This window comes from Nyctereutes procyonoides, unplaced genomic scaffold (assembly GCF_905146905.1).
Source record: "Nyctereutes procyonoides isolate TBG_1078 unplaced genomic scaffold, NYPRO_anot_genome, whole genome shotgun sequence".
In the NCBI taxonomy this organism is placed as follows: Eukaryota; Metazoa; Chordata; class Mammalia; order Carnivora; family Canidae; genus Nyctereutes; species Nyctereutes procyonoides.
The window spans coordinates 16,362,895-16,379,268 of record NW_026575032.1 but is presented as its reverse complement, the minus strand read 5'-3'; the positions used below and the strand labels follow the sequence as shown (position 1 = coordinate 16,379,268).

General features: G+C 35.3%; 1 protein-coding gene across 2 annotated transcripts in view; it reads right to left on the bottom strand.

Moving 5' to 3' along the window:
* The window catches only part of NAA15 (N-alpha-acetyltransferase 15, NatA auxiliary subunit), an 82,995-nt gene that overhangs the window by 17,268 nt on the left and 49,353 nt on the right, over positions 1 to 16,374 (bottom strand). For both annotated transcript variants that reach the window (XM_055317025.1, XM_055317026.1), the window contains exons 11-15: positions 14,896 to 15,065; positions 13,090 to 13,242; positions 12,423 to 12,551; positions 11,119 to 11,332; positions 2,975 to 3,168 (exon numbers count right to left, since the gene is read on the bottom strand). In XM_055317025.1, coding sequence (XP_055173000.1) covers positions 2,975 to 3,168; positions 11,119 to 11,332; positions 12,423 to 12,551; positions 13,090 to 13,242; positions 14,896 to 15,065 — 860 coding nt within the window. The remainder of the gene's footprint in view (positions 1 to 2,974; positions 3,169 to 11,118; positions 11,333 to 12,422; positions 12,552 to 13,089; positions 13,243 to 14,895; positions 15,066 to 16,374) is intronic.

Sequence of the window (16,374 nt, the reverse complement as noted above, 5' to 3'; positions counted from 1 at the left end):
TTAAACTTGGAAAAAGAAATGAGAAATTCTGCTTTCAATTCTAATAAATGAGAACATATGCCTCCACAAGAAATCTGGATATGCTGTCTCCACATGTTTCTGTGTGCCACTCATAGGTAAGATTTTCGTTAGGTGAAATCTGAGTATTTAAACATATGTATAACCACAAGGAAGCTAAATACGTTCTACATATACACATAATGAAGTTTAGGGTTAAAAGTGTATCAACAGGGATGAGTTCTAAAATCAATGCTTAAGATCAAGAAAAAAAAGAGTATCATAAAAACTACCCTTGAAAAATCCCTAAAGTTGTAAAGACAGATGTATAGAAATGAGTATTTACCAGTATTTGCATGGAAACTATATTAAGTACCAAAATAATAATCATTGTAGCAAAACGTTCCTGCTGGGAGAGGCATACAGGAACTGACATAGTCTAACCAAGTGGGAGTCATACTTCCTCCATCTTATACTCAGTTGGGGTCCTGTGTTCACTGAGTGGAGTACTATATGAAATTGCCAGATTTATGCATACTCATTTCTGTCTCTCAGAACATAATTACAACCAGTAATGAAGATTTGAACTTACTTAAATTTAAAGAGATGTAGAATGGGGCCGTACTGTGTGGATGGGCAATATAAGAGATCTGCAAAGAGCAGTTTTGATCATATGTAACTTTTAAATTTATAAACTAATAATGTGCAGTATAATCTGCATTACAATATGTTGTATAGGAATACATCTCCCTATACTCCCAGCATAGCAACAAAAAGTTTTACAACTATTCAACACTATACAGGCATAATACTAAGGACGCACTGATAAGGAGGAACTATGTGTGCACAGAAGGAAATAATCCAGCTGAGATGAATACTACCTGGAGGCAAGCAGGAGCATAGGATGGATGGTACAAGAGGGAAATCATAGATACCAATTACTGCTTCATGGTAAGTTGGGAGAAATAAAGACTTCAGGTTTATGATCAGTTAACTGAATATTAAACTCGCTAAACTAAACCTCTTCCTATTTTCCTTTTTTCTTTAACTGGAATTACTGCTAACTTAATAGTGCTTTTATATTATATATATAAAATCCTGAACTGGTGACACTAAATATACCACTTATAACATGAAAAATGATAAAATACAGAATCACAAAACATCACAATCTGGAAACTGTAAATCCAGACTTGGCAGGCAGCTCTTAATATACCCTACAATGCCATACCTTATTATGATGGCTTGGTGTAATCAAGCACTGCCACCATACTGGAGATACAAGTGTGGACACTATATTAGAAGTGGGCATGCTGGTGGCAGTTTTCCTAGGAAGAGAAGTGTGCTATGTGCGTAACAGGTAAGAATGGTATATATTTAAGAATAATATATATTTAACAGTAGCCTATGAAAGTCCATCCCTTCCACTGGGCTCTTTCCAAATAAAGAGCATTTCTGTAGGCATTATTTTCTTCTGAGACTCTACAAACCTCTAGCTATAAATATCTAGACTATAACTTGACATCTGGCCCAAAAGCAGCCATGATAAGCAGGACACAAGGAAAATCCAACAGTCTATAAAGAGGCCTGGTATAAGAATTCTGCTCTGTGGGTAAGTACCTCTATTAGAGGGTGACTAAACAATCCAAATAGATCCTCTCTTTAAGAAGTATAATGGAAGATATGTAGGATTACAAAGAAAAAAAGTCATTAAGAAAAGTCATGGGCTATAAAGAAAGCATGCAGACAGAATGATGGTGGCAGTCAGTGACAGTGGTAAAAGTGGTAGTAATAAAATAAGCTGAAACATAAAGATGGAAGGCCCTTAAAGTTTATATTATACCTGAATAACTCTGCAATTCTCCATGAGGTCAATTTTCTGTGCTTCCTTGCTATTTTGTATATTCCTTCATTAAACTCCCAACAATAAAAAGATAGTATCCTTGTTTGTAGAAGTTATACATAGAATTGTTTGTGAAAAGATGTCAATATATCCTTTGAAATCCAAGCTAGATTTCTCTATGGTTCTTTTTTTTTCCCCCTATGGTTCTTAGATAGTAATACTGCTAAGAGATATTACTATCCACCTGCTCTATGTTAAAACTATTTTCCAACTCTACTTATTAGGTATAATTTTTGCTAGTTATAAGGTGGTTGATTTTGATTTTTTAGTTACTAGTCAGGCTAATACTGAACTCTAGGGCAATGTGCTTACTATATTTACTGCTTTAACATGATAAATTATGCAATTATTTTCACACGGAGAAGCTAACACCAAGGGCCAGAAGAAAAGTGCATAAGGGTATGTTACTAATCAAAATATTCATGTGACAATGAATACTTTGGTTTCAGCTTAATGGTTAAAAATGGCAGATATGATTTTGATTTAGGGGAAAATATATAGAGACTTTAAGGAAATTAGGTTCAAATGGCAAAGTCCAATAAATAAACTGACAAATGAGTGAGAGATATACATATACACTCACTTTTTAATAAGCTCTATTTGGCCTAGATATAAAAAGCTACATGTTGCCACTTATAACAGATGCTACATTCTTTGCACATATAGTTAGTTCCTTTAATCCTAACACCCCTGACTAGTGGAGATTTTTTTCCTAGTCCCATTTTATACATGAGACAACCATCAGAGAGGTTAGACAAAGTGTCCAAGACACAAAGTAAAGTGTAAGTGCCAATATGCGGACCCAGATCAGAATGACTCAAAAGCCTAAACTTTCCACTATACCATATTACACTACTTTGGATCCGGAGCAACATTCCAAGGTTTTGTTTTTGTTTTTTAATATTCCAAGTTTTAAATGTGAAATATGATACGGGAAAAAAGAAAGAAAATAGACAAAAAATTAAAATGATTCTTCACTCTAAAATCTATGATCAAATTGAATAAGACAGCATAAAATGACAACAGCTGGTCATGAAATTTCACTCAATTGTGCTAAACACTATTATTAAGTACCTTGGCCAGTTTCTCAGGGATAAGTTCTTCTTTTGGACCTCCGATTTCTTCATCATCATCATCCTTTTTCTTTTTCTGATTTCTCTGCTGCTTTTCTTTTTCTGCATTTTTTTTCTCTTCTTCTATCTGGGCCTTCTTTTGAGCTCTTCTTTGTTTATTTCGTAGCTTCTTTAGCTCTTTGTCAGACATGTTTGCTGTAGGCAACATGTGTTAATTAATTAAAAGCATATTAATCAGGTTAATAATGATAAATCACTAACTTAATATTTCCATTAAAACTCTCATAAAAAATATTACATGTTACACATGTTCATGTGCCTATGTGTACCTAGACATTTAATGGTTCCACATATGATAGAGAACACTCTGATCTCTTCAAAAAAATTTTTTGAAAACAGATGGAGACCTAGTGCCGCAACCATAGCAAAGCATAAAAGTATACAAGTTTCTCCAGCAATATTATACTTGAAATTCTAGAAATATAACACGCTGTTTCATATTTCTATGGCTGTAGACTCTGCTCTTTCTTAGTTATGCCTCTTTAAACTCATCAATTATTCATTCTCTACTTGGTGCTGCCACTACAACATATATTTTGCTTGTCACAATACTTTTTGTTTATACATGTGGTTCTCCTTTCAGACAGTGAATTCCTTGGTGGAAGAGACTCAGTTTTACTCCTAAATCTTTTGTATTCTCAGGGCCTACTGGTATACGGAAAATATTCAAATATTTGTTATAGAATAATAAATAACTATATGGTAAATTAAAGGTCTGACATTGAAAATTAACAACGCTCTTGTGGTATAAATCATGGAATGTCTCAAAACAAAGACTGAAAATCACTAGTACGCAATAATAAAGTGAAAAACCTATATTGTTTAGTTTTCAAGCAATAAATCTGAAAGTTACATGTGCAACTGGTATTTATTTAGATAATACTTATTGATACTAAGAAATGAAAAAGGTCATTCTAAAATATACCACGGTGTTAACTTTCAAATATGCCCATAAACTCTTTCCTTCAAAAGGTAGAGCCTATTTCCCCTTCCCTTAATTGTGGGCTATATTTAACCCACTTCCAACGAATGGAATATACTAGAAATCAAAGCATATGACATCCAAGATCAGAACATAAAAGTATGGTAGATTCCTCCTTGCTTTCTCCTGGACCACCACTTAGAAGAAACCAGCCTCATGCTGTGAAGATACACAAATAACCTTATGGTAAGACCCATGTGGCCAAAAAAAGGCCCCCGGCCATAAGAGTAAGCCATCTTGGAAGCAGATTCTCCAACTCCAACCATTCAGACGCTCTGGCTGCCGTCTTGACTTCAATCTCCTGAGAAACTCTACATCTTTCAAAATCATATAGCAAAGTTAAGTGGCTTCTGAGTTCTTGGCCCATAGTAACTCTGAGGTAATACATTTTTTTAAATAATTTTTGTTATTTAAAGCTATGTGTAAGCACTGTTATACAGCAATAGACAACCAAGGCAGATTTTGGTACCTGAAAGTGGAGTGCTGCTGCAATAAAAATATAAAATGTAGGACTGACTTTGGTTCTAGAGCATGGCAAATGGTAGAAAGACTTGGAAAAAAGGGTTAATGAGGGATCCCTGGGTGGCGCAGCGGTTTGGCGCCTGCCTTTGGCCCAGGGCACGATCCTGGAGACCCGGGATCGAATCCCACGTCGGGCTTCCGGTGCATGGAGCCTGCTTCTCCCTCTGCCTGTGTTTCTGCCTCTCTCTCTCTCTGTGACTATCATAACTAAATAAAAAATTTTTTAAAAATTTATAAAAAAGAAAAAAGGGTTAATGAAAGCTCAAAGGATCTCAGACTATTTAATAGAATCTAGATTTTGAAGAGGCTGCAAATGAGAACTGACATGAATCCTGTGTACCTCTGATTTCCCCCTCACCACTCCCCTTTTGAACAAGAATATTGACAATGGTACTCTATTCCTCTGCAATCAATTTATATTGGACATGTACTTAGGCACAGAACTATACTTGAAGAGCTATACTAGCTATACTAAAGAACCATACTCAAGACCTCATCAGCACTAGAATCTCATTTAAATATAACATTCTAGACTCTGAGCTAATGCTGTAATGGAATGAGACTTTTGAAGGCCTTGGAGGGGAAAGTGTATTTTGCATGTAAGAATAATGTAAATAATTTGTGTCCAGAATACAGAACTTGGCAGTTAAAAATATGTCTACAAATTGTTTGATTCTTCTCTCAAATATAGGTTATACTTGGTAACTCACTTCTACAAAGACAGAACATGAAGGTAGTGATGGAGTGTTATGTCAAGAGAACAGAACTTTGGAAGTGTGTGGCTTCTTCCTTGCTTTCATGGCTAGCTACTACAGTCTTGAGGAACTGAAGACACACTATAGAGAGACTAATGAATTAAAGCCACCTTTACAAAAGCCATGTGAGTGAGCCATATGGGAAATGGATCTTCTAGCCCTAGTTAAGCTTTCAGGTGATTACAGCCTCAGCCAACATCTTTTTTTCTTTTTTTGAGAGTCTGAAAGTGAGAGAATGAGCCGTGCATATGCGCGCGCGCGCGCGCACACACACACACACACACACACACACACACACACAAAGGGGAGAGAGAGAAGTAGGCTCTCCGCTGAGCAGGGAGCCCAATGTGGGACTCCATCCCAGGAGCCTGGTATCATGACCTGAGCCAAAGGCAGAAGCTTAACCAACTGAGCTACCCAGGCACGCCAGCCCCCCAGCCAACACCTTTACAACTTTATTAAAGACCCTGAGCTGGAACAACTTACATGCTTCTAAATTCCTAAACTATAGAAATAAACTGCTAAATTTAGGGAAATTTATTATGTGTCTATTGACAAAAAATAACAACCATCAAAAACAAATACACACCTGCTTCTCTCTCTTCCTAGTAAAGAAGCCCTTGCTACTAAAAAAGAAAATTAAAAAAAAAAAAAAAAAAAAGAAAAGAAAAAGAAAATTTCAAACAAGGACCAAAAATTACATTCTGGAAATACAAGACATTTATAAATGAATAACCACAAAAATTACGGCCTTTTAAGGACTTGTAAAATAACTGTTACCACTTATATCCTTACTACACACTAGATACCATGCACACATTTTATTTAATATCTTCAATAATCTCATGGGTTACAGTATAGTATTATTTAACATATGAGAAAACTGAGGTTTTCAGAGGAAAAATATTAACTCAAGAGTAATAATAAAAGGCAGGACAAGGATTTAAATCCACCTAACTCTGATTCCATAGTCTAGGCTCTTTCTTTCCACTATGTTACACCATGAGTCAACAATCTTTTTCTATAATGGGCCAAATACTAAATATTTTCAGTTTTATAAGCCATGGGTCTCTGGTGCTAACTAAACTCAGCTACTACAGCATAAAATTAGCCATAACAATACATAAACAAATGGGCTCAGTTATGTCCCAGTAAAACTTTATTCATCAAATCAAACTGCAGTACAGATCTGATCCACTTGCTATTTTGTAACCCTATTCTATATTATCTGCCACTGCCTTGAAAGGACTCACCTAGTTCACAACAGAGTTGCCATACAAAAATAGAGAAAAGAATAACCACATTAGATATTAACACAGAAATTAAGAGTTTGAATTCTGTTTCACTTAATGTAACACTAGTTACACCTGGATAAGCACTGTCTCAACTTTACCAGAATTACCTATTATCTGTGTGAATATAACAGAGACTCCGAATTTTTGCTTCAGAGAATTCTACTATGCTAGAATGTTGCACTATTTAAAAAAAAAAAAAAAAAAAAAAAAAAAAACTGGGCAGCCCCGGTGGCACAGCGGTTTAGCGCCACCTGCAGCCCAGAGCGTGATCCTGGAGACCCTGGATTGAGTCCCATGTCAGGCTCTCTGCATGGTGCCTGCTTCTCCCTCTGCCTCTGTCTCTGCCCCACCCCCCCACCCCCACGTGTCTCTATGAATAAATAGTCTTTAAAAAAAAAAAACTGTATGTGTATGTATGTGTGTGCATTCATATATGTGTATACATAGCCAGTAACATCTAAACCTAGACTATACAGCGAAATCAACATTCACATAAGAAGGCAAAATTTTAAAAATCTGGCCACATAAAGACTTTAAGTTTACTGAAAAGATAAAAACAGGAGCAAAAAATAACTTCTCAACCAAAGGGTAACTACCAGATATTTACTACAAATAGTAAGCTTTATGGTGGACCATTAGAAACATTATGTTTAAAGATAAAAAAGGGGGATCCCTGGGTGGCGCAGCGGTTTGGCGCCTGCCTTTGGCCCAGGGCGCGATCCTGGAGACCCGGGATCGAATCCCACATCGGGCTCCCGGTGCATGGAGCCTGCTTCTCCCTCTGCCTGTGTCTCTGCCTCTCTCTCTCTCTCTCTGTGACTATCATAAATAAATAAAAAATTAAAAAAAATAAAATAAAAAAATAAAGATAAAAAAGGCAGCAATCATGCTACTGTTCCCATTAATTAGCAGTTTTAGCAACCCGTATCAATGCAGTAAGGTATGGAAAAGAGAGGTAAACAAAAACTACTAATGTTTACAGATTAATGTTAACAGCTTACATAGAAACATTTTTTAAAATCAACTGAAAAAACTACTAAACCTAGTATCAGAGTTCAACAGATACCAACTTGACAAAAACTATTAATATACATTTAGAATCCCGAAATGGAAAAAAAAAAGACATGTAGAGTTTTGGTAGTAAACTCACCAAAGTTATATGACAATTACACTAAAACATAAATAGAGGATACAGTGCATTCTAGCATGCAAAGATTCAAGATTATTTAAGATATCCCCACCCCAAATGGTAATCTGGATCTTAAATCATTTCAAATTAAAAATTCCAAAAGAGTGTTTCTGACAGACAAGCTAATTCTATAGTTCAAATATAAAAGCAAGTTCATACAGAAGAAAATTCTTTTTTTTTTTAAGATTTTATTTATTTATTCATGAGAGACACGGGGGGGGGGGGGGAGAGACAGAGAGTGGGTCAGAGACACAGGCAGAGGGAGAAGCAGGCTCCATGCAGGGAGCCTGACGTGGGACTCGATCCTGGGTCTCCAGGATCAGACCCTGGGCTGAAAGCGGCGCTAAACCGCTGGGCCACCCGGGCTGCCTCAGAAGAAAATTCTAAAGACAGTTATAAAGAGAGACAAAGAGATCATAAGAACATAAACCTGTATACTGATGTCAATAACCACAGTATTAATGTCTTTTTTTTTTTTTTTTTTTTAAAGATTTTACTTGGGATCCCTGGGTGGCGCAGCGGTTTGGCGCTTGCCTTTGGCCCAGGGCGCGATCCTGGAGACCCGGGATCTAATCCCACATCGGGCTCCCGGTGCATGGAGCCTGCTTCTCCCTCTGCCTATGTCTCTGCCTCTCTCTCTCTATCTCTCTGTGACTATCATAAATAAATAAAAATTTAAAAAAAAAGATTTTATTTATTTATTCATAGAGATGCAAAGAGAGAGGCAGAGACACAGGCAGAGGGAGAAGCAGGCTCCATGCGGAGAGCCTGACATGGAACTCGATCCAGGGTCTCCAGGATCACGCCCTGGGTTGCAGGTGGCGCTAAACCGCTGCGCCACAGGGGCTGCCCAGTATTAATAATGTCTTTACAGTAAGTTATGATGTTAGAACCAGATACCATACCCACAACCCACTACATTGTATTTCACAGTTTAGTTCATGATAAAGGTGGCATGTTTTTTTTTTTTAAAGATTTTATTTTTAAGTAATCTCTACACCCAATATGGGGCTCAAACTCACAATCCCAAGATCAAGAGTCACATCTTCCACAGACTGAGCCAACCAGTCACCCCTAAAGGTGGTATTTTAAATTAGTGGGGAATATGACAACCTATCAACAAATACCGCTGAGGAATCAGCAGCCTATTTAGGGGTAATAAGCTGCCTTCTACTTCACATCTTTATATAAACAATTAACTCCAGATGAAGAGTGCCTGCGGGGTCGTAGGGTGAGTGTCTGATTCTTGGTTTCGGCTGGGGTCATGATCTTAGAGTTGTGAGATTGAGCCCTAAATCAAGCTCCATACTCAGACCAGAGCCCGCCTGGGACTTTCTCTCCCTCTGCCCCACCTCCAAGATGGGCGTGTTCTCTCTCTCCTTTATAAATAAAGACATACATACATACATTCTTTAAAAAGTCTAGGAATTATAAATCAGTTATTTTCCTCAAAATAACAAAAACATAAAGGATGGATAATTTTCTACATTAGCAATAAAGTAAAAGATAAGCTCAATATAGTGTGTGTGTGGCAATAAAAACTGACAAACATTTTAAGGAAGACAATTTTGACACTATTTCAAATTCTCATACTCTTTAACCCAGTAATTTCCACTTCTTACGATCCATGGCAAATAAACAAGTGCAAAATGTTATACAAGGACATTTACTATAGTATTGCAATGGGGGGGGGGACCCACATAGGTTCCTACAGAGCTTTTAAAACAACTGATGAGGGCAGCCCAGGTGGCTCAGCGGTTGAGCATCTGCCTTCAGCCCAGGGCCTGATCCTGGAGACCCAGGATCGAGTCGCACATCAGGCTCCCTGCATGGAGCCTGCTTCTCCCTCTGCCTGTGTCTCTGCCTGTGTGTGTGTGTGTTTGTGTGTGTCTCGTGAATAAATAAAATCTTAAAAAATATATATATATTTTTTAAAAAAATATATTAAAAAATAATAAAATAAAAAAACTAATGATTGTAAGAAGTTATGTCCAGACGTGGAGCAAAACTATGAAAAAACAAGTCTAAGTTGCAGAATACTGGAGATAATATCACTAATTTATAGGGCTAAAAAAATAAAAAATATCACTAATTTATAGGGCTAAAAAAATAAAACAAATGAAAACCAAACAACTTCAAAGAACTTCCCTAAAATGTGTGTGTAGAGTTTACGTACACATAAAACTGGAATATGTAATTGTGTACAAAGGACACTGAACCTTTTATAGGGATAACCCTTGAAAGAAGATTATCTATGGGTGGGAGAATAGTGAAAGGGGATTTTTACAATTGCTAGTGTACTTCTGAATTAATTTTGTACAATTAGAGTTCAAATATACACATGTACATAATTTGTATACAAATGTACATAAATTGTACATTATTTGTATAATTTGAAGAGGTGAAAGGCAGGAGGAATAGAGTGAACAAAAAGATAAAAGAAGCCAGAGGATCACAGCTCTCAGCTTTAAATTGTTTTGTAGATTCTTACTGGCATTTTCTTTCTAGTTGAAGAGGCAACCACAGGTAGAGGATCAAGTAAAATCTATACAGGGGTTTCAATGTGTGATTTTAAATTTTAATAAAAATTAACAAAAGAATCCAAAGGTCTTTATCAGGAAGGATACAGAAAACAACCAACCATAACTTCAGAAGAGGAATAAGCTCAGGACTGAGTATGTTACTGATACACTTTTTTCTGCCCCACCTCATGTTACATTTTTGCCATGAATAACTCACAAAATATTTAGGAGTATAATTAATTTATATCCTTCTACATGCCTGATCATTTTTATTCTGAGATCCTTTTCCAAATAATTATCTAAGGATGTCTATCTGGCATCATGGTATAAAAACAGCACTTTAAAAACTGGCCAAATGATAAATCACTTAGCAATTTTACTAGTTTAATTCCAAGCTGGCTTTTAATGTTCAAGCAACATTGACCTTTCACTAAGTTAATTATAAATATTACAAAGAAGAATAACTAGATACACTGACAACCAATAATAAAGTAGAGTGCCGACACTAATGATACAGTTAGCAATTTATAGTACTGTGTAAACCAGATATTAAATGTTAAACTCATGGAATTCAACTTCCTAAAAAGCTAACAATCAGTTACAAGTTAAATTCTTACTTAACTTTTGAAAGCATAAACAGTATTTTTCTTTTATTGCTTAGAGAAATCCACAAAATGTCCATCACCATTTTCTAAGCATGTATTAAACATCTTCCCACAAGGTGCTTACTAAAAAGCTCAAGAAAAATCTATGTTACCCAAAAATACAAATACACATATATACACCATAGCAAACAAAAAGAAATCTTTGGATATTATACCTGTATCAGCTTCATGTTCTTTATTCTCATCTGTAAGCGGGTTGTCATGAAGCTTCAAATAGATCTCTATAGCAATTCGTGCTGCTTTGAAGTAAAATGGATGCTGTCGAAGTACATCTTCTAGTTTTAATAAGTCCACATATGATCTAAGGGTAATCTTCCTCATACAGTAAGTATGAAAGTCAAACTGGTCATCAGTGATTTCTATAAAATGCTAACAAAATTATCTTTTTTATTATACTGAAGTATAACAATGTCAAAGAAAACTACAGAAATCAAAGTCTTGGAATTACTTGTTTCCTACACATTAAAAATTAGTAAAGTAAAAAAACATTAAAAATTACAATCACCCAGCATCAATATTTTGCATATCAAATAAGCAAATACAATTGGCTATTCCTTAGCACAGTATATGGTATTCACCGAGGACTGAATTATTTGGTGAATGAAAAAGAAACACATGATTTTAAACATATATATTTATTCCTTCCTTAATCATACTTAAATAAAGCTAGCATAACAAATCAAAACATAATTTATTAGTATACATGACACAGTACATTTACACATTAAACATTCAGTTTTTATATTCAGAATGACATGCAAAGACTGTATGTAGTATTTGGTAATTTTTCTGAAAATATAAATCTTAGTCCTACACAATGTTATGTGGGAGAGAAATAATTAGCATGTAAGTCAAGCAACCAGAACCTAACACACTTTTTAACTAAGCTCTGGGGTTCTCGACTTGATAAGAGAACAGCATGAATATATAAATTATCTTTATCTGTGAAAAACACAGAAAAGGAAAGCCAACCACTAGTGACAGAAATGAATCAGAAGAGGACTTAAGATGAATGTATCAGAAAATGAGGAATTACATAGGCTACAGAAATACTGTAATAAAGGATTCAAACCTTGTACTTTATGATTATCAAGGGTATATTGCATCACCAATCAACCCCATACCACATAGCTTTCTAGGGTAACTTAATGAGCTTTTTTGTATTACTGAAGATGCAACAACAATTTGAAAGAAACATTCAAAAGTCAATAAAAACACAGCCAAGATACAAACTTTCCATCAAGTTTTTTACATGAATTCTTGCTGAAAAGCAGACAATGGGCAAGTCTGCTGAAAATGTAGTCTATAACATTTCTATCAAAAAACTGAAAAAAATGTGAGCACTAATATTTAGAAGTCACTTACTGTGAATTATAAAGAAAGGAAAAAAAACAGTAATAGTCCAAAACCTTCAACATATAACAATAAAATGAGAAACTCATACATATATGGTACTTACTCTCTCAATCTCATGACATTTCTTAAGTGCTTCACCAAATTTATTCATTGCCTTATAAGCCTGGGCACATTCTGTCTGGAACCACATGCATTGCATTTCATTCAAATTCTCTACCGCTGATGTTCCTTCCTATATGAAAATTACATACATTCAAGACCATTTCTTATCAAATAAAGCATTTTACCATAGAATTTAAGAAGGAAAATATAGTCAATCGATTTGAATTCTTTCAAAATCAATTTCTATCTCTTTAACCATTTTTAGAGTAAGAGAGAACTGCTATTATGTGTAAGAAATTAGAATTCTATTTCTAATCACTAAAAAAAGTTCCTTTGTAAATAATCAAAAGATCTATATAACTGGGGTTGGAGAGTAACGTAAGAAATAGAACTAGTACACAGCATGTAGTCAATTAACATTAGTTCCTGACCCCTTAAAAAAATTCATATAAACATACATTGATATAAATCAGTTTAAAAACCCATCATACAAACTACTAAAAATAAAATTATGTTTTATACTGATACTGATTTCAGTTTCTTCCTGATAAGGCAATTTAATTAAAATCCCATTTTGATACTAAAAATGCTAGAAACAAATTCTGAAAAAAACAAGCAATGTATACAAGTATAAACTGTTTATTTGTAAGATTATGAGCTGTACAAACCCTTGTAAATTTCGAGCACATTTCTTCAGCCTCTTTTATCAGATTGGCTTTTAGCATGTACTTTGCACACTTGGAATTGATAAATCTGTCTGCTGTGTCCAAGGCCTGTGCCTCATCCATCCACCTTGCAGCTTCTCTAATATTTCCAGCATGCTTATAGAAAAGCAAAATAAACCAGTCAGTATGCTAATTTTACTATGCAGGTAATTAGTTACCTATTGATAAATACCTAAAACACAAATGGAAAAAAGGTATTCTTCTGACTGATCTTAAGACCCTAATCAATGTAGATGCATATATTTTAATACTTTTCTGGGCATGTAGAACATAGGCTGACAGTAAAGAAGTGTTTTAATAATACTGTTTACTGTTAGACTTTACTGCTTGTATCAGTGTCTGGCACATAATCAATACTCAAAAACAATGGCTGAATTCAAGAATAAATGATAAGCAAAATCTTTAAGTCAGAATAACAAAGTTCATAGAATGCATCATGTCTGAGCATAAGAGAAATTCTGTCAACATAAAAGAACACTCATTTAAAAAAATTATTCATCAACATTTTTTTTTAATAGGGCAAAAGTATGGCCAAATTTCTACCCTAAAGGAACCATGGAAACATTACTCCTTATTACTGGACATTCCACAAGGCTCTAATAATGTAAATATTCTAATTTACATCATTGGTCCATTTTGTCAAAGCCACAAAACTATGAGCACAACCTGGCTTTTTAAAGTGCTTTTAAAACAACAATTTCATTATTTTTTGGTAAATAAATTTTTTTTAAAGATCTTATTTATTTATTCATGAGAGACACAGAGACATAGGCAGAGGGAGAAGAAGGCTCCATGCAGGGAGCCCGATGTGGGACTCAATCCTGGGACCGCAGAATCAAGCCCTGAGCTGAAGGCAGATGCTCAACCGCTGAGCCACCCAGGCATCCCTTTTTTGGTAAATAAATTTTAAGTTCACAATCTCTTCCCTAAGAGCTTTTATTACTGGGATCCCTGGGTGGCGCAGCGGTTTAGCCCCTGCCTTTGGCCCAGGGCGTGATCCTGGAGACCCGGGATCAAGTCCCACGTCAGGCTCCCTGCATGGAGCCTGCTTCTCCCTCTGCCCATGTCTCTGCCTCTCTCTCACTCTCTCCCTCTCTCTCATGAATAAATAAAATCTTTTAAAAAGTTAAGAAGACAAGAACAATAGTATAATCTTCAGTTTCATTTCATTAAAATTACCAGATACTGATCATGATCATACTCAAATGCTAAAAGAAACAAACCTGTCACAGTAAATCAACTTCTGAGTATCTATACTCTTACTACTTAAAACCAAGAAAATAACCAGATGTGTGTATGTGTGAATGTATAAGAATAAATAATATGGGGGCGCCTGGGTGGCTCAGTTGGTTAAGTGTCTCCCTTTGAGTCAGGTCACGATCCCAGTGTCCTGGGATTGAGCCCCACATTGGCCTCCCTGCTCAGCAGAGAGCCTGCTTCTCCCTCTCCTGCTCCCCCTGCTTGTGCATGCGTGTTCTCTGTCAAATTAATTAATTAATATATCTTTCTTTAAAAAGAATATATAATATGAACAAAAAATCATATGCATGTATATTTGTATGTGTATGTAGAGATATGAGTAAATTATCATGACCATGACAAATCTAAAAATAAACAGACTGAGAAATGTTCTACACTTATTCCAAGTTTTCCGAGCCATCAAATATATCATTTTTGTTACAAAATTATAGAAAACAGTTTTTAAAAGACTCATTACCTTATTAAAAAGGGGGGGGGGAATATTTTTACCTTATAGATTTTAGCTTTCACAAGAAAGAGTTCTATCAATGTAGGTGTACTTTCAATAGCGGTATTTATGTATTCCAGAGCGATCGATGGCTGACCAATTTTGTCATAATGCTGTGCCAAGTAGTATTGGACCCAAAGTAATGTGGTTGGTGGTTCCTCTTTTCCATCATCTTTAAAAAGTGGGAGAGGTGGGTGGGAGAGGAAATAAGGCAAGATTAGTCATTACATATATGATGAGAGTACCCACCTCCAAATGGCTTTATCTTTATTAATAAGGAAAAGCAGTTTGAACTATTTATTTATGTATCTAGTTATAAAACCATCCTTAAATTTATAAGGTCTTTGGAAGGGATCATGCTGTCTGTTCTGTATCAGCCCCTAACACAATGCCTTGAATTTAGTAAGAACTTTATATATATAATAAATATGGCAGATAAATGAGATCAAAGATATTAAAAATTACCTAAAAAAAGAAACTGAAAGGAGTGGGGGTAGACAAGTTGTGCTTGTACTATGAAAGTGTAATGATCAGGATGTTATTTATGAGGGGCGAAAAAGTTATCAAAAATATTCTGATTTTCCATTAATGTGAAATTAAAAAAAAAAGAATGGCCTGACTGCTTAATTGGGTTTCTAGCTAATTTACTAAACTATACATAAATATACTTGTAATGTGGTTGAGTTTGGGGTGATTATAATATTAATATATTTTAATATTATGCTGATGTGCAATGATGCATAATTTAGATCAAATAAAAACTATACCCCAAAAATGACATAAGTAAAAATGCTTACTCTACATTTTAGTTCATAATTTAATTTTTATACACTCACAAGAAAATGTGTAAGTTAAATATACAACCCACACATTATAAAATAGTTTTTTATTACCAATATCTAAAATCTAAGAACTGTCATTTGCTTTCAAAGAAAGCAATGGATTGCTTATTTTTATCCTAGTAAAAGTAGGATGGCTCAGTGGACAAACAATAGGAGTGGAACTCACCAACTCCCGATCTGATAGATCTGCAACTAAAGTGCTGCATATTCTTGGGCATGTCATTGAACCTCTTCCACATTTGTAAAATATGTAGGAAAATGCTGATAATCAAAGGAACATCATGATGATTAACCAATGAAACCATGGTAACGCCTTCTAAAAAGTATTATTAAAATTAATCTGAGACCTAGAAGCAATGATCAACCCAATAGCAATGAGCATCCCAGGTCCCATACTGGGCTTTCCCACTAAGAACCAGGGCTCCTTTGGAAAAACAAGTGATTCCAGGTCTGCTATGGGCAGTGTACCAGATGAACTGGAATATCTGGTCATACCAAACTGCAAAAAAGCTACATGAAGGCTGGAACCATTTGAAACTGCAATGATTTAAAACATCAAGTATGTTTAAACCCATGAATTTATAATACCTTTAAAATGTGCTCTGGCATCTTTGAAGGATGCTACTAAATGAATTCATT